The sequence below is a fragment of the Tursiops truncatus genome, chromosome 3 (genome assembly GCF_011762595.2).
Source record: "Tursiops truncatus isolate mTurTru1 chromosome 3, mTurTru1.mat.Y, whole genome shotgun sequence".
NCBI lineage: Eukaryota > Metazoa > Chordata > Mammalia > Artiodactyla > Delphinidae > Tursiops > Tursiops truncatus.
In genome coordinates, this window is record NC_047036.1 from 110071338 (window position 1) to 110090970 (window position 19633).

Sequence of the window (19633 nt, forward strand, 5' to 3'; positions counted from 1 at the left end):
CCCCCTGCATTGGGAGTGCAGAGTCTTAGCCACTGGACCACCAGGGAAGTCCCTATGGCTATATATATATATTTTGTTTGTTTGTTTGTTTGTTTGTTTTGCGGTTCACGGGCCTCTCACTGTTGTGGCCTCTCCCGTTGTGGAGCATAGGCTCTGGACGTGCAGGCTCAGTGGCCATGGCTCACGGGCCCAGCCACTCCGCAGTATGTGGGATCTTCCCGGACCGGGGCACGAACCTGTGTCCCCTGCATCGGCAGGCAGACTCTCTACCACTGCGCCACCAGGGAAGCCCTATCACTTCTTTATTGACTTGAAATGCCACTCTTTCATAACTAAATATGTACAAATTTAATTTGTTTGGACATTCTGTTTTCTTCCAAAGATCTGTTTGTGCCAGCATTTGTACTGCTTTAATTTCCATAATTTTATAGAATATTTTGATATCTGGTAGGGCAAGTCCCTCCTAAATATTCTTCTTTTCCTCAGTTTTCTTTATTGCTCCTAGGTATTTATTTTTCTAGATGAACTTTATTCACAAACTTTCAAGTTTTCCACAAAACGATATTAAGATGTATTTGTCAGGTAACTTTAAAAAAAAAAAATTTTTTTTTTTTTTTGGTCACACTGTGCAGCTTGCAGGATCTTAGTTCCCTGACCTGGGATCAAACCCTGGCCCTTGGCATTGAAAGCGCAGAGTTTCTGGACCGCCAGGGAATTCCCATTTGTCAGCTAATTTTAAAAGAAATTGCACTGCAGGGACTTCCCTGGTGGTCCAGTGGTTAAGACTCCCCACTCCCAATGCAGGGGGCCCAGGTTCAACCCCAGGTTGGGGAACTAAGATCCCACATACCACAACTAAGCACGCATGCCGCAACTACTGAGCCCTTGCACTCTAGAGCCCATGCACCACAACTAGAGAAGCCTGTGGGCTGCAATGAAGAGCCCTCGTGCCACAGTGAAGACCCACAGCAGCTAAAATAAATAAATTAATTAATTTTAAAAAAAGGAAACAAATGGCTCAGGAAGAGCTTTAAAAAAAAAAAGAAGGAAATTGCACTACAGCAAATGTAAAATGGCAAGAGACAGAATAAGATATAAGAAATAGAGAGGAGGAAGCAAATGACATTTTTTGTGGTGATTTGGTTTGCACACCTGGAAAACCTACAAGAGTTAACTGAAAGCATCTAGATACAGGGGCCAGATACACACACACACACACACACACACACACACACACAATACAATAATGTTTTGCTTTTTCAGGACTTCCCTGGTGGTCCAGTGGTTAAGAATCTGCCTTCCAATGCAGGGGACAAGGGTTCAATCCCTGGTCAGGGAACTAAGATCCCACATGCAGGGCAACTAATCCCGTGCGCCGCAACTAAGACCCGACACAGCCAAAAAAAAAAAAAAATCTTTTTTTTCAACGGCAAGACCAAGCCAATGTAGCTCTTTCCCATTGAGGCCCATGGACTTGAGGGACTCACAACTTTGTCCAGAGGGCCCAGGCTAAAATTCAGACACTAAGTACTGTAAACCTTAATGGGTAGAAGCTGAGAAAAATTTAAAACTCTTGTGAAAGCTGCAAGTAATTTCTAGCTGGCAAAAATGAACACTTTAGGAGGGAAGGGGGGAAGGGCAAGATAGAGGTAGGGGATTAAGAGGCACAAACTATTAGGTTTGCTACAAGGATATATTGTACGGGACTTCCCTAGTGGTCCAGTGGTTAAGAATCCACCTGCCAATGCAGGGGACATGGGTTCGATCCCTGGTCTGGAAAGATCCCACATGCCTCGGAGCAACGAAGCCCGTGCACCACAACTATTGAGGTTGCGTGCTGCAACTACTGAAGCCCGCGCCTAGGGCCCGTGCTCCACAACAACAGAAGCCACCACAATGAGAAGCCTGTGCACTGCAACGAAGAGTAGCCCCCACTCGCCACAACTAGAGAAAGCCCGCGTGCAGCAACGAAGGCACAATGCAGCCAAAAAAAAAAAGGATATATTGTACAACAGGAGAATATAGAAAATACTTTATAATAAGTATAAATGGAATATAACCTTCAAAATTTGTGAATCACTATACTGTACACCTGTAACATATAATATTGTATATCAACTATACGTCAATTAAAAAAAAGGAAAAAAATGAACACTACTAAGACTTAAGCAGACTATCCTTTTATCCTAGGAAAGCTTCCACCAAGTGTCTTATAGTTATGTAAGATGTGGGGGGAAAGGGGGGTTGGGATGAATTGGGAGATTGGGATTGACACATATACACTAATATGTATAGAACAGATAACTGATAAGAACCTGCTGTATAGCACAGGGAACTCTACTTCACATCACTGAACAGTAGAAACTAACACAACATTGTAAAACAACTATACCCCAATAAAAAAAAAATTAAAAAACAAAAAAAAGAAAAGGAAACTGAAATTGAAAGACTGGTTTTGAGAATTAAACCTTACCTCAGCTAATGATTTTAATTGACACTATGCTGCTGTGAAACAAAGTTGGATTTATTTCATAACTCAATGTTAGAAAACAGTAGGAGACATAGACAAAAGGCACATTTTATTATGTGGTATTTATTTTCCATGATATATTCATTTTGGGACAATACACTTTTTTAAAGCTTTATTGAGGTTTGGTATACAATAACTTGCATATATTTATAGTGTATGAAGATGAGATTTGATATTTATAAAATATTTTATATATTATAAGCTTTTTATAAGGCTGAAATCATCACCACAATCATGATCATGAACATATCTATCACCACCAAAAGTTTCTTAATGCAACACTGTAATTCCTGATTACCACCCCTCTGTCACCATCCTTCAGAAACCACTGATCAGCTTTTTGTCACTGTAGATACTTTGCAATGGGTTAAAATTTATATGAATGGAATAATACAGTGTTCTTTTTAACAATGCTTTTTTCACTCAATCATATTGAGATCCACCCAAGTTATTACAATTATAGATAGTTTAATTCTTTTTTTTTTTTTCTGTGGTACGCGTGCCTCTCACTGTTGTGGTCTCCCCTGTTGCGGAGCACGGGCTCCGGACGCGCAGGCTCAGCAGCCATGGCTCACGGGCCTAGCCGCTCCGCGGCATGTGGTATCTTCCTGGACCGGGGCACAAACCCGTGTTCCCTGCATTGGCAGGCGGACTCCCAACCACTGCGCCACCAGGGAAGCCCCGATAGTTTAATTCTTAATGCTAACTTGTACTCAACTTTATTGCTATTCGACAACTTGCTTATCCATTAACTTGTTGATGTGCCATAGAGCATGCCCAGTTGTTGGTTGTTATAAATAAAGCTATGAACTTTTGACTAAAAAAAAAGAAAGATGTGGGGGAAAGGTGGATGTAAAAGGATGGATGTGCTGGAGGGAGATTTGCATCTCTGAACTGGGTTGCTTTTGGTCAGGATGGTTGTTTCCTGCCCTGACCGGTTCATGAGCATCTGTGGTTAGAGAGCTGAGCACAGAACATAGCTTGCCACCTCATGAGCAGGGAAACGATACACTCCACAGGGACCTGTGCTTAGAAAAGTCCCACACTTGGCTTAATGCTTTGCTATTGCTGTCTTGAAATTCTTAATAACTTTTGAACAGGGAGTCTCACATTTTAATTTTGTACTGGGCCCTATATATTATGTAGCTGATCCTGTTACCGAGTCCAAGCTCACTCTGCTCGCCGCACGGCATGCCAATAAATCGGGAGATGAGGTGTTGAGGCAAGGAACAGCGACTGTATTCGGAAAGCCGGCACACCAAGAAGACTGCAGACTAGGGTCTCCCAAAAACCATCTTATCGGGGTCTGGATGCCAGTTTCTTTCATAGAACAGAGAGAGGGAGGAGGTGAGGAAGTAAAGTAAAAAGGTAATGCATTAGTTTTATCTGGCTTGGCCATCATCGGGAAGGGGATGTGTTAATTTCTTCTTTTCTGCAGCCATTCACAGGTGGGCAGGGTCAGATTGTCTCCCTGTGACCTGAACAAAGGCACTTTAACATTCAGGCAGAGGGGCAGGGTTCCCTGTGGCAGGTCATTATGTATGATTATAATAACAAAAGCAACAGAGAGCAAAGGTTACAGTCAAAGAAACAGATCCAACATGGAGTCCCATTTAGTTCGTCCCTGTTACAATCCTGCACCAGAAGTTGGTGAATGTGTTTTCATAAGAATGTGAGACTAACCACAATGGAAACTAGCTCCACCAGCATCAGGAAGAGGGGAGAGAACAGATCCACCAACTTTAAAGGTTTTTGCCCTTTCATTATGTTTTACAACTAGTTATTGCAACTATTCAGGAAAAAGTGCTGTAAAATTGGACCCTGGTGCAAAATCAAATGTGGGTTCTTCCTTCATATGCCTTTGCGTACCACAAAAAGAGCTCTTCTCCTTCCAGTAGGATAAGAGAATTTGACTAACTTGGTTAAGTAAGGGAGAGGTTCAGAGCAGGGAGACCATTTGTTTTGTAAAGGGGAGTGGCCATGCAAGGGGACTGGTGGAAAGCCATTCGGGCCTCTGTGGATATGAGGCTCTGGTTCTCCAAATGAAAAAAAGGATGGCCCTTCCATCCACCTCTGGGCTTGTGGGTGAGAGTGGTGCCTAAAGCTCCCTGGAGTGGGCTAAGAGCTGCCTTCCTCAATTATTTCCACTTTCCAAGGGGGCTTGAAAACTAAATACTCAAAAATTGTATCGTATTCTCTCATCTTCATACACAGCTGCTCGGGTCCTTGGGCCTTGATGACATGCCTTGCTGTGATATAAAGCTGTGTGCTTTTGAGTCCAGGATTTGCTGGTTTAGGAGAAACGGAAGTTGACATGCTGAGAGAAGTAGAGAAGAGAGACAGAAAGACCTACCTAGACTTGATTGCCTTTTCCTTTGATTCTTTGGGTTATCACAGCCTTCCTTCAGTAAATCTCTTTTGTGATTAAGATGGTTCAAGTCAAGTTTCTGTGCCTTGCCCCCAGAGGATCCCCGTTTTACAAATTAAGGGACTGAGACTCAGACCTCTTTGTTAAGTGATTTATCCAAGGCCCACTGCCCTGAGCTTTTTCCATTATACAACTCTCCTTCCCCTCTAGCCAGTTTTGTTTATAGTCAGCCCTCCTTATCTGCAGGTTGGGTATCTATGGATTCAATCAACCATAGAATGAAAATATTTGGGGAAAAAATTCCAGAAAGTTCCAAAAAGCAAAACTTGAATTTGCACTGGCAACTGTTTACATAGTATTTACATGTATTTACAATGTATATTTATATAGCATTTACATTTATATAAATGTATAAATGCATAAATTTATACATTTATAATGTATAAATGTATAAATTTATATAAATGTATATATTTATATAGCATTTACATTGTATTAGGTATTACAAATAATCTACAAATGATTTAAAGTACACAGGAGGATGTGTGTAGGTTTTATGCAAATACTGCACTGGTTTGTATAAGGAACTTGAGCCTCCACGGATTTTTCGGGGGCGTTGGAAAGTGTCCTGGAACCAAGCCCCTGAGGATACTGAGGAATGACTGTATTTTGCGATAATATAGAATGAATGCCCTTATATATTTTAGGATTCAATTGCAAGAAACACAAAACAAAACTTTGGCTAAATAAACAAAGACTTTATTAGTAGTTTATTGGCTGGCTCATAATTTAGAAAGAGGAAGTACAGCCTTGAGAAGGCCTTGAACCAGAAAAGTCCAGATCTTAGTCATAGGAGCTTGTGTGCTACCTTTTTAGGCAATTGCCAGCAGATGATCAGGTCCAACCCCCTGTGGTACCTGTGTGCCTCATTTCAACAGTGAAGTTCCCTTGTAGGAGTTTGCTTGGCTTCTTAGTGAGATGTGCCCATCCCTCTGGTAGGGGGTGGGATCCCACAGTTAGCAAGCCACCAGAATGAAGAAGATCAGAGGAATACTTTAAGGAATGAATGCTGAGCAGAAAAAACAAAAGCTGTACATTATATCCTATAACAGGACCTCTTCATAAGATATTTCCATGTAAAATTTTTCACAAGTAGACAACAGTGGGAGAGGTAACGTGTTTTACAAAGGCCTACAGGTGGCCAAACATTTAGAAATGTCATATAGGCACTTCCCTGGTGGTCCAGTGGGTAAGACTCCGTGCTCCCAGGTCCGGGTTCGACCCCTGGTTGGGGAACTAGATCCTGCATGCCTGCCACAACTAAGAGCTCACATGTCACAATTAAAAGATCCTGTGTGGGGAGATCAGCTCGGTGCTTTGTGACCACCTAGAGGGGTGGGATAGGGAGGGTGGGAGGGAGAGAGATGCAAGAGGGAAGAGATATGGGAACGTATGTATATGGATAACTGATTCACTTTGTTGTAAAGCAGAGACTAACACACCATTGTAAAGCAATTATACTGTAATAAAGATGTTAAAAAAAAAAAGGTCCTGTGTGCTACAACTAAGACCCAGAGCAGCAAAAATAAATAAATAAATATTTAAATATTTTTTTAAAATAGAAATGTCATATAGCAACAACAAAGGAAAAAAAAACAAAAAAAACACAAAGGAAACTAGCTGAAATGAAAATACCCATCTCAGCTCTCTTTCTCTCCCTTTTCTGGTGAGGAGGATATAAACTTCTGTGCTCTAAATCCAAACATTTTAATTGCAAGGTCAGATATATGATGGTTGATTTATTAAAGTTCATGTGAAATTTGGAATGATGATCTAATATTTCTTCCAGACATACCCTCATTCATCGAATGTCTCTGGCCGCCCACCCCCTCTAGTGTACCTTTTCTGCGACGTGGGTCCTGAGGCAAAAATGACTTTATCCCGGTTTGAGCTCGAGTCTTGAAACCACACCCCTCCTGCCTTTATTAAAACACAAATGATCCATTTTCATTACGGAAAAACTTAAAATAGAGATTGAGAAAACAATGCATGTTACTTTCCACTATCTACGTATAGAGATGTTTGAGGTTTTCTTTTTAAAAAAAAAAAATTATTTATTTATTTTTGGCTGTGTTGGGTCTTTGTTGCTGTGCGCAGGCTTTCTCTAGTTGCAGCGAGCGGGAGCTACTCTTTGTTGCGATGCGTGGGCCCGTGGACTCCAGTAATTGCAGCTCGTGAGCTGTAGAGCACAGGCTCAGTAGTTGTGGCACACGGGCTTAGCCACTCTGCGGCATGTGGGATCTTCCTGGACCAGGGCTCGAACCCGTGTCCCCTGCATTGGCAGGCAGATTCTTAACCACTGCACCACCAGGGAAGTCCCACAACTGAAACTTAACTAATTCTAACACATTTTAAAATATCATGGACAATGTTTCTCGAGAATTTTATTTATTTATTTATTTAGCTGTGTCGGGTCTTAACTGCAGCATGTGGGATTTAGTTGATGTGGCATGCAAACTCTTAGTTGTGGCAGAATTATTTCTAGACAGAATTGTTTCTTAAGTTTTTGACTTTTAAAGAAAAGTTTTACTTCTGGTAAATGTAAAAAATATGGAAAAACACAGAATTTACTTTTAGGTCCTTATGTGTACATAGATTAAACATTTGTAAAAATTTAGTATTGTCTTTGAATGTATATCTTAAGGTTTAAAAAATATGAAGTGAGTAATATTTTACCATACCAAACACTCCTTTCTGTGATAGATAAAACAACTGATAAAAGCTTTTTAAATTTTTTTCCACGTTACTAGTGCTACTAGTGAAAAAACCCAAGTTGGCCAAAATACTTAAAAATAAATACCTCTAAATCATTTTTCATTAGAATGCTAATCAGAAAAATACTAAATCAAGATTCAGTTTATGTGGTGTCTAAAGCAAAACAGAAAATAGTAATTACATTTTTTTAATGAATAAGAGCGGCAAGATAGCCTCTTTCTAAAAAAAAGGAGGTACATCCTAAGAGCACTTAAATTTTTTGTGAGAAGCACTTTATATAGTGCTTCAAGTTCAAGACGGCTCTGGAGTTGTCAACAGATCCTTTTCTTGTACTTGCTATGGGTAAATTTGCTATAAAGATTTTCTTTTTGCACCATCTGGTTTTTAGCAATCTTTTGAGAATTTGGAAAATTTGAATCAACTCCAGACATTGTTAAGAGTTGCTTCAAATTTCCAAGTATTACCAGCATTTGTAAATCTTCTCCATTTTAGGTATTATACACCTTTCCATTCATTACATGTTGAACCAGGATTATTTTTGTGACAAAACATTTATGCCCTGTCTCTGCATTTTAAAAATTCTAACTGTTGGGAGTTCCCTGTGGTCTAGTGGTTAGGATTCAGCGCTTTCACTGCCATGGCCTGGGTTCAATCCTGCAAGGTACATGTCATGGTCAAACAAACAAACAAATAAAAAAACTAACTATTCTGTTTCTTTTCCATTTTCTTCAGTGAAGTTTCATGAATCTATTTAAAAATAGATGTCATGAAGGACTTTTTTTGGGAGGTATAATTGACACGTATTACTTTCAGGTGTACAACATAATGACTTGTATTTTTATATAGTACTAAATGATCACCCCAGTAAGTCTGTTTAGCATCCATATGAAGGGCTTTTTATCATTGCTAAATCCTCAAAGTGAATTTTTTTTTTCCTTTTTGGCTGCGCTGCGCAGCTTGTGGGATCTCAGTTCCCCGACCACAGATTGAACCCGGGCAACAGCAGTGAAAGCCTGAAATCCTAACCACTAGGCCTCCGGGGAACTCCCTCAAAGTGAATTTTAATCCCAATAATTTTTACATGAAGATACTTATTGCATTTAGAAAGTGGGGCTGTTTTTAAATTATATCTCTGATTTTCTTCTTTTTTAAAAAAATTATTTTATTTTTGGCTGCGTTGGGTCTTCGTTGCTGCGCGAGGGCTTTCTCTAGTTGCAGCGAGTGGGGGCTGCTCTTCGTTGCGGTGCACGGGCTTCTTATTGCGGTGGCTTCTCTTGTTGCGGAGCACGGGCTCTAGGCACGCAGGCTTCAGTAGTTGTGGCTCGCGGGCTTCAGTAATTGTGGCGCTTGGGGTTAGTTGCTCCGTGGCATATGGGATCTTCCTGCACCAGGGATCGAACCCACGTCCCCTGCATTGGCAGGCAGATTCTTAACCACTGCGACACCAGGGAAGTCCCTTCATTCTGTTTTCGACAACTTTTTTCAGAGTACTTGCCACTTCTCCCATTCTCCCTCAAAGCCCAATTTGCCTTAATGTGGGCTAGAGGTCACAGAAATCCCTGCTCCCACCATCTAAGAGCTTTAAGGCTTGAAGGTATATGAATCAGTATGGTAAGAAAATAGACCATTGTAATAAAGTTCCAGGGAAATTTGATTCCAAAGAAGCAAATATAGACTAGAAGTCTTAGAATCTAAAGAACATCCGCGAGTTTTGAAATTCCTCACTGCTCCATTTCACCAGGCCAACTGCAGAAAAAGCACAGAAGCCCCATCCTGTGAAGGATCAGGATTCTAACTTGTATTGATAGTTAGCCAGATTTAATTTAATCACAGGTTATTTAATCACGCTGCTATTGGTGAAATCTTTTGTGGTTTCCTTCTTTTTCCCTGCCATTAAAATCGTAACCCAGTTGTCACCTAGAGGCTTCAGTGCACTTAGAGAATTGGGTAAACCTGGCTTTGATATCCAGGGTCTGGGGTAATTCAAAGACTACTCTACTCTTCTAGCGGTTTAATTCCTCTTAGGTTCCTGCCCCAGGTCACACCTGGTTATGAAGTTGCATTCCCCTTTCATGTGCCCACCAGAAATCCCATCACACCAAGTGGCTCATGATTTTACTGAAGATTTATGGGCTGCTGTAAAGGGTGGTCACATTGTAGATGACATGACCACTCTCTCTCTCTGTGGCAATCAATGACCTCTCTCATTTCTTCTCAGATCCAGTTCCTTCTGCCCTTCCAAACTCCCACAGTCCCTACACATTACCTTGTGAAGCTCTCTGGAAAGTGAAGTATAGTAAATGCCCTCCCCTATATATATAATGTTTATTTCAAAGCCCACCCAGGACTATCTGGATTCCTCAGTGCTCTAGGATTCTGGGACAACATCTTCTTCCACTGCATCAACACTGTGAGACATGTGTGGGGTGCCTTTCCAGCTCATGATGACACAGTCTTCTGAGACTGGGATTAGTGACCCTGTATTCTCAGGTATACCTGACTGAACCAGTTTGACTGAGCCAAGCTGGACCATTACCTGGGAATTTTATAATAGAACTGAAGGTCTTCAGTTTTCATCTCTGCATAGGGCTGGACTTGAAACATGTACATTCGGAGCTGACAGGCAGCCAGTACATGAAGAGAGAGAAATTGGGTCTACAGAGAAAGAAGTATATTAAGATACTTTTAGCTTCAAATAATAGAAATCTGGAATCAAAAGGTTTTATACTTGCCTGAGTGTGTCTGTAAGGTTCTCTGTTGACTGTCCCTGTTTCTCTAGTCTATGCTGATGGGTCTCTGTGCTAATACCCACTGTGTGGCACATGTCCAGGATAGATGTCCTTGGAGGACCCCTCTGGGCCTCCTACTCCATAGTTCCCTGATGAGGGGATCCCAGCTCCAGCTTGACCATTCCTTCTCAACTGCTGCCTCCTGTTGCAAGGGTCTCTCCCAGCCAGCAGCTTCTTGGGTAGGGTCTGGTGAAACAGTTCAAGTTCAGCCACCTCTTCTAACGTGCGGTAGATCCAGGGGGAATACTTATTTCCTTGTCACACCATATTACTTTCCTCTCTTGGTCCCTTCATATAGCTTGCTGTCTTCAGTTTTCTTTTCTTTTGTTCATATCTGCCCCTCCTTTGTTCAAAGGGGGAAACTGGCTAGCATGCTGCCTCAGCAAATGGCCAACTAAGGCATGGAATGGAGGTCTCCCCTCCCTATGTACCTCTCTCCAGTCTTTACAAGAGCCTCCCTTCTCATTTGTTTTCCCTGGAGAGAGCACCTTCTGCCTCTCTCCTGCTGGGAAGAGAAAATCCCTCCTCATCATGAAGTAATTCTGCACTCCCCGCAAAGCAAATCACCAAGTGCCCTTCACTCCTCCTCACTTCTACAGAGACCTGGAAGGGTGGGGTGGTTGGAGTAGGGAGGAGGCTGGTAATGTCTAGCCTGTTTCTGCTTAGTCTCTTGGGGAGTTGCCTGGCTCCAATTACTGGCAATTTTCTTAAGGGTGCAGGTTAGTTTTCACTTCTTTGTTCTCACCTGTGGGCCCTAATCACCAATTCTGGGACAACTGGGAAAAATCTCACACAATATCCTATTAGAGCAACAACAGTAACGACCACCTCTAATATTTCTTGAGCATATGCTCTGTGTCAGGTAATGTACATTTTATAATAACTGTCTTATTTATGTGTCACATCAATCTTATGAGGTAGGTCCTATTATTTCCCCCATTTTGTAGGTGAGGAAACTGAGGCTTGTAGACTATAAGCCACTTGGAACTGGTATTCAAGCCCAGGCTGTAGGGTTAAGTAGTCTACTATACTCCCTCTCTTGTATACACAGGGGAAGTATGCTTGCCCATCATTTTGTAAGGATATATTCCTTGAAGTAGAACTCTTGTCACAGAGTATGCACACTTTTCCCAAAATGCTCTCTAGAACGACAGAACCAGATCATATTTTCCCTGATACCTTTGCCAGTAAGGTGTATTGCAGTTTGTTTTATATCATATAGTTTTTCCAATATGCTATAAAGAATAGAATTTCACTGTTGTTTTAATTAACATTTTAAAAAATCCCAGGTGAAGTTGAACATTTTATATTTATTTGTCATTTGTACTTATTCTTTCTTTTAAACCATTTTATTTTATTTATTTGGCTGCACCATGTGGCTTGTGGGACCTTATGTATTATTATTTAGTGAACTTTGTTTTCTAATCTTTGGTCCATTTTTTATGATTGACTTACGACAAGTATGTATATATAAAGAATATTTGATGTCACATACCTTTTTTAAAAAAAATATTTATTTTGACTGCACTGAATCTTAGCTGTGGCACGTGGGATCTTTAATGTGGCATGCAGGATCTTTTAGTTGTGGCATGCAGGCTCATAGTTGCAGCATGCGGGATTCTTAGTTGCAGCATGCATGTGGGATCTAGTTCCCCGACCAGGGATTGAACCTGGGCCCCCTGCATTGGGAGCGCAGAGTCTTACCCACTGGACCACCAGGGAAGTCCCTGATGTCACATACCTTAAGGATATTTCTTCCCAAGTTGTTGTCAAAGAATAAAATTTTTTAATGTGGGAAAGTATACAAAACATAAAATTCATCATTTTAACCATTTTTAGGTATACAATTGAATGGCATTAAGTATATTCACAATGTCAGGCAATCATTACCACTATCCATTTCCAGAACATTTTTTATCATCCTTAATAGAAACTGTGTACCTAGGAATTCCCTGGCAGTCCAATGGTTAGGACTCGGTGCTTTCACTGCCGAGGGCGCAGGTTCAATCGCTGATCAGGGAATTAAGATCCAGCAAGCCGGGACTTCCCTGGTGGCACAGTGCTTAAGAATCCACCTGCCAATGCAGGGGACACAGGTCCGAACCCTGGTCTGGGAAGATCCCACACGCTGTGGAGCAACTAAGCCTGTGCTCTAGAGTCTCTGCTCTAGAGCCCGTGAGCCACAACTGCTGAGCCCACATGCTACAACTACTGAAGCCCACGTGCCTAAAGCCCGTGCTTGCAACAAGAGAAGCCACCGCAATGAGAAGCCTGTGCACCACAAGGAAGAGTAGCCCCCGCTCACCACAACTAGAGAAAGCCCCCGCGCAGCAATGAAGACCCAACACAGCCAAAAATAAATAAATAAATTCATTAAAAAAAAAAAAGATCAAGCAAGCCTCACCGGCGCGGCCGAAAACAAGCAAACAAAAACAACAGAGAGCTTCCCTGGTGGCACAGTAGTTGAGAGTCTGCCTGCCGATGTGGGGGACGCGGGTTTGGGCCCCGGTCCAGGAGGATCCCATATGCTGCAGAGCAACCGGGCCCATGAGCCACAACTGCTGAGCCTGCGCGTCTGGAGCCTGTGCTCCACAACAAGGGAGTCCGTGATAGTGACAGGCCCGTGCACCGTGATGAGGAGTGGCCCCCACTTGCCACAGCTGGGGAGAGCCCTCGCGCAGAAACGAAGACCCAACACAGCAAAAATAAATTAATTAATTAAAAAACTCCTACCCCCAACATCTTCTAAAAAAAGAAAACAACAGAAAACGCTACCCCCCCCAAAAAAAACCCCAAGCTGTGTACCCATTAAAAAATAACTCTGATTCACCCTTTCCCACAGCCTATGGTAACCTCCATTCTATGTTCTATGAATTTGCTTATTCTAGGTACCTCATATATGAGGAAGTCATACATTTGTCCTTTTGTGACTGGCTTATTTCAATTAGGATAATGCTCTCAAGGTTTATTCATATTGTACCATATATCAGAATTTCATCCCTTTTTTATAGCTGAATAGTATTCCATTGCATGTGTATACCACATTTTGTTTATCCATTCATCTGTTGGTGCACACTTAGCTTGTTTCCACACTTCGGCTATTGTGAATAATGCTGCTGTAAACATTGGTGTATGTGTATCTGTTTGAGTCTTTGTTTACAATTCTTTTAGGTTTATACCTAGGAATGGAATTGTTGGATCATATGGTAATTCTATGTTTAACTTTTTCAGGACAAAGTATATAATTTTTAAAAAGTTAAAAACATACAAATATATATAGTGAGGCTATGTCAGTGATTTATTTACCTCAGTGAGGAGACCAGCAGGAGAGTAAAGATCATTCAATGGAGAACTCAAGATCCTGAAGTGAAAGAAACAATGCTGAAATTAGATTGCTAAGTTAAATACAAAACCTGTTATTGTTCTACAGGGCAATGAAAGCATAATCTTTGGGAGTATCTTTTCTACCAGATAGAAATCATTTGCATCTCTCCCAAACAAATACCATTTGTGATATCAATCTTCTACAATCTTTTACAAGTTAACTAAGTTAGCTAATTTTACAGTCTGGCGGTAATCTTTTTGAACTTTGTATTTATTGCTTTTCATTTTGTTTACGGTCTTTTCTGCATTCATTTTTCTATCTTTGCTTTTACTGTTTTTGTCTTTTGTTGTTGTCCTTACAAAAGATCATTATGTGTGTGTGTGGTTGCATAAATATATATAATGTATATATTCACCTTTATTTTCTGGTAATCATATGTTTTTATTTTATTTATTTATTTTTAACATCTTTATTGGGGTATAATTGCTTTACAATGGTGTGTTAGTTTCTGCTTTATAACAAAGTGAATCAGTCATACATAAACATATGTTCCCATATGTCTATGTTTTTATTTTTGAAACTTAATTTGTAAACCTTTAAGTATTTGACTTATCAGGAATATATTCTTGCATACGGTTTGAGGTAGGGATCTAAAATTTTTTTCCCAAATGGTTAGCTAATATCTCAACACCACCTCTCCCTCACTAGTGTGAAATGCCAAGTATCATATACTGGATTCTCATACTTGGATATGTTTCTGGAATTTTATTTCTGTTTGTCCTTGTCTTTTCTGGTACCAGTATCACAGCTGTAATTATTACTGCTTCATTACACTGTGTTGCCTCTTATAGAGGGAACAGAATGTCTCTGCTACCAGCAACCACGCCTTTAGTCAAAGGGAGCTACTTCTCACAGAGGCAGGGCAAGTGCCCAGCCTTGCTTCACAAGCACCAGCAGCTCTCAAATATTTCAGTGCTTTAGGAAATTCCACTGAAAATTCTAGAGAAAGTAACCCACCTAAGGGATCTGAAAGTAAAGGCTGAGTGCTATGTGTGTGTGATTGAGAGGTGGGGGGCAGGGGGTGGAGTGAGGAGCTCATTCATGAACTTCCTCTCAACCACGTAGTTTTACTTTCTGTTTGTTTACATGGAGATGCCAGATTGTCACTGTGTCCTCTCTGCTTTAGAAGGGGATTTTACTTTTAGAGAAGAAGCCCTAAGAAAGAACATAAGAGAGAAGCCCTAATGGAGGCATTTTTGTCACTCTACTGACACTCTAAATGACTGGAAGAGATCTTTTAGTGTGATGGGGCCTTCTTGGGGCCCTGGATCTCATCTCATTTAGGGGTAAGATGACATGAGAAAGACGAATATACTACGCTTTCCTGACTTCTCAAAACAAGTGCTAGTACTATTGCAATAAAAAAAGATATCCCAAGCTCTGTTCACTGGCACAAACTACTGAATCAAGTAAGGATATTCAGCTGGGATCTTTTCATTGCTCTTTTCAAAAATAACTCTTGCCTTCAGTGGAAATGGCACAAAATATGGCCATATTTAATAGACTAAATAGTATTCTTAAAGGGCCAGTCATCCATTTCTGAAGAATGACTTATTAACCTCATTTCTACTCTTTGCTGAGTGCCTTATTCTTTCAAAGCATTTCAAGAATACATAAAGTTCTTATCATGCTTTTTGTTTCACAGTATCTCCATAGTGGAAGTTTCTTCCCGCTACCTTTTTCAGGCTTGTCTTTGTCTTGTCTGGAAGAGAAACTGATGCTTCCAGTGAGCTCCAGTCATCCCCTCTGTTGTTTCAGCCTGCTGTAGCTGTTGCTGCTGCCTTTGGCCATGGGGATGGATTCCTGTGCCACTGCCAGGAAAACATGTTAGTCACTCTCCTCTGAGTTAGAGCTTGCACTGCTGGCGTTCAAGTGTCAAACTGTAATCGTCGGTGATATATTTAGATTTTGAACTCACTTTGCATTTGAACATTAACTACATGTCCATAAGAAAATAAATGGTCCTCCTGTGGTTGTGACGCCATGCCTGGGCAGAGTGCCACATGAAATTTTTCATAGTAACACTGTTCATAGTAACACTGATTCTTTATCAAATTACACATATTCATACCCCAGATTCCTCTTTAATCAGGAAACCTGAAAAGTGAATTATTATCTGAGGCCACAGGGCCTTTTAAAATCATTGTCCTTGAGTCTTAGAGCAAGAAGCAAAGAGCATTCTGTCCTGAGACAAAGAAGCTGTATTTAGCTGAAGGGAAACCAGCACAGGATACACTGAGTCCTGATGAATTTGACACTTTAAACAAAAGATGGTAAAAGAGTTTTGTAATTTGCAGACATGAGATGGCAGGATAGCTCCCTGGGGGGGTCCCTCTGTACTCAGGAACAGGACAAGCCACAGCAAAGCCCAGCCGAGCAGGTGAGTCTGAGCAGGTGAGAGTCACGTTTCTGGTCTCAGCAGACCAGACCAAGAGGATGGACTTTGGGGGTGGAGTTGGAATGTCAGCTGCTATAGAGGTGGAAGAAGGCTGAGTCTGGGGCTGGTTGAGGAGAGGGTGGAGCTTATAGGTAAGGAGGCTATGAATCAGGTCAGGAAAATTATCAGTGATCAAGAGGCCTAGATGAAGGGGTTAAAATTTCCTGATGGTATCAGTCTGTGTGGCCTGGAGAAATCTTTGCAAAGTTCACCCAGCATTTTAAGATTACAAAGAGGGAAAGGTTTGGGATACTGATGATACTGCAGGACGTATGTATAAGTGTAATCAGCCCGAATAAAGGCAAAAGAGTGAGGCTTTGGGAAAGGACCTCAGAATGAGATCATAGTGCTACTATGTAAGCAGACGGTATAATAGTGTGAGGAAGGACACTAGGATTTCAGCGAATTTGGGGCTAGGAGTGAACTGTAATGGTAGTTTCTATATCAGAAGAGTGTTAAGATTAGAAAAATACTTGAGGGAAAAAACCAGGAGACTAAATTGTGCCCTACAACTCCTTATATTTATGCTTGTTATACTTGTACTTATAATTAAACAACATTTAAACAGGTTTTCTTTAGACTTCTCAGAGTCTTTAAAATGACATTATTATTATTATTATTATTTTTTTTTTGTGGTACGCGGGCCTCTCACTGCTGTGGCCTCTCCCGTTGCGGAGCACAGGCTCCGGGCGCGCAGGCTCAGCAGCCATGGCTCACGGGCCCAGCCGCTCCGCGGCATGTGGGATCTTCCCGGACCGGGGCACAAACCCGTGTGCCCTGCATCGGCAGGCGGACTCTCATCCTCTGTGCCACCAGGGAAGCCCAAAATGACATTATTAACCTATTCATATCTCATAGAACACAGTTTGGGAAAGGCTGGTTTAACCTAATAAAAAAGGCACAACCAAATTCAACCATCATATATACATAACAAAAACACTGAAAGTAAGGAAAGTATTCCAAAAGGTCTACAATGAATGACTAGTTGAATTAATTTCTCTTATTCTTTTGTTTCCCATATTTACTCTATGGAGCCTTTACAAGGAACATGAGCTTAAAGAAAACAGTGGTGTAGTTGTAGGAGGCCATTTAGAAATTGGAGTTTTAAAAGTTATATAACCTTGGACAAGCTCTTTAACCTCATCAGGTCTGTTTTTTCATCTTCAAAATTGGAAAATGACACCCACCTAATGGGTATGCTGTGAGGATTAAATGGATTATGATATCCAAATCACTCAGCACAATGTCTGGCACATACTGTAGGAGCTAGAGATGAAGTAATTACCATTATTATTGAGTTGTTAGAGTTTTAGAGTTTAAGAAAGGAGCGCTGGTTCTGCTAAGGGCATTGGTCCACTCACTGTGATATCAGGGAAGCCAGAAAACACCATTATCTGAGTTTGTAGCTTACTTGTGAAGCAAATGATTCCAGAACCTGCTCCAGAATATAGAACAGGATTCCACTGGACACCTGGCAGGGAAGACTATGAATTCCCAACTGACTGAGAAACTTTTGTCTTGTGGTAGGCAGGCTATGAACACTGTGTACTGAAAACAAACAGACAAAAAATTTGCTAATTGCTTAGAACTAAATTTGATCATTGTATCAGAGAAAGGCATTTAACAACTTCCTTCTAAAATACTCAAGATGCTCTGCTAAATGAAAAGAACTTGTGCTACACCCATGGTGCCTTTAACATTAAATATTCTGGCAACTTTACTGCTTCACAATCGATTCTTGGAAACTTGCTCCTTTAGATTCTTTGGAATTCTTAAATAACCTTTTCTGACTTCATTTATTTAAATATCCCAGAATAGCCTCTTGAGCTATAAGTCTGATGATCAAATACACTATTTTTAGCAGGAAGAGTGCTCTCTGTAACTGATGTTATGCTTCATTTTGAGAAGGACAAATTGTTCAAAAGATTGATAGAACCAATGGTATTTTAAACTGAAAGCAGTGCCAAGGCAAATAAGGCAGGTAGGTATGAAGTTGGAACACAAAAAGATAGGGATGTTTTTTGCCAGTTTAGCTAAAGGCTGGGGAGGCCTCGCACAAGATGGAAGGCAGAGACAGAGTCCACAACCCAGACGTAGTGATCTTCTAGGTAGTTTAGGCACTTCAGCCTAGGTCAGGCTTGTTACCCCAAAACTGGGTTCCCCTCTTGGTGGGTGTTGAGCCAAAAGACACAACCAAGCCAAAGATATGGAGAATGAAGGATTTATTACTTGAAGTTAGAAAGGAGAACACCGGGGATCTTTCCCAAAGCAGTGTCTCCCTGAACAGCAAAACTGGGGAAGTTTTAAGCCAAGAGTACGTGCATATCCATGAAAGGCCTTGTGTGGTATATGCATATTCATGAAGGGGCTTGAGCTGAGGAGATTTTTAACATTGAACTGGGACAAAGCTTTAGGTGATTAAAGCCACAAGTGTCAGAAAAGATCAACATCATTCCATCCTCCATCTGGGTGGGGGCCTTAGTTCCTGTAGAACTTGAAGATGTGTATCATATTATGTACATCCCTTGAGGAGGAACTAGGACTCTGTTTTATTGCTGAACTACTGTTTCTTGACTGCTTTTCCTTTGTTCCTGCATTCCCTCACTTCCCTTACGATCATTAATTACTGAGACCTGTTCAACGACAAGCATTGTGGCCAGGCTTAGATCAAAAAATGGCTTCGGCCAAATATGGCTTTTCTTACGTCAAGAAAGCCATACCTGGTTCTCTTTCTCTGTGGACCCCCTACCCTATCTGTTTACAGACTGGCTTGTTTGTCCAGTGCTTAATACCCCAGAGTAGACAGATGGAGACAGGACTCTGTCATAGGTAAAGCCAGTAACATCTTTGGTGTTATTGATATCCTCCTAGGTGGGAGAAAAATAGGAGATAGAGGAAGGAAGGTCAAGTACAATTTTTCTTATTTTTCTTTACTTTTAAAATTGTGGTAAAATATACATAAGGAAACTTACCATTTTAACCATTTTAAAGTGTACAAATCAGTGGCATTATGTACATTCACATTGTTGTACAACCAGCACCACTATCCAACTCTAGAACTTTTTCATCATCCCAGACTAAAACTCTGTACCCATTAAACAGTAACTCTCCAATCCCTCCTACCAGCCAGCCCCTAGTGACCACTATTCTATTTTCTGTTTCTATGAATTTGCCTATTCTAGGCACCTTGTGTAAATGTAATTAGTCAATATTTGTTTTTTTGTGTCTAGCTTCTTTGACTTAGCATGATGTTTTCAAGGTTCATCCATGTTGCATCGTGTTAGAATTTTGTTCCTTTTTAGGCTGCATAATATCCCATCATACGTATATACCACATCTTAAAAACACA

At 41.0% G+C, this 19633-nt stretch overlaps 1 protein-coding gene across 6 annotated transcripts in view; it reads right to left on the reverse strand.

Annotated features, from left to right (window-relative positions):
* The window catches only part of ZCCHC10 (zinc finger CCHC-type containing 10), a 49370-nt gene that overhangs the window by 28452 nt on the left and 1285 nt on the right, over positions 1 to 19633 (reverse strand). For 3 of the 6 annotated variants that reach the window (XM_073802521.1, XM_073802523.1, XM_073802522.1), the window contains exons 2-3: positions 15524 to 15658; positions 13769 to 13823 (exon numbers count right to left, since the gene is read on the reverse strand). In XM_073802521.1, the coding sequence (XP_073658622.1) occupies positions 13769 to 13803 (35 nt within the window). In that variant the 5' untranslated portion in view covers positions 13804 to 13823; positions 15524 to 15658. Of the gene's footprint in view, positions 1 to 6798; positions 10649 to 13768; positions 13824 to 15523; positions 17675 to 19633 lie in introns of those variants that run through there. The other 3 variants (XM_073802524.1, XM_073802525.1, XM_019924418.3) reach the window with 3 other exon arrangements.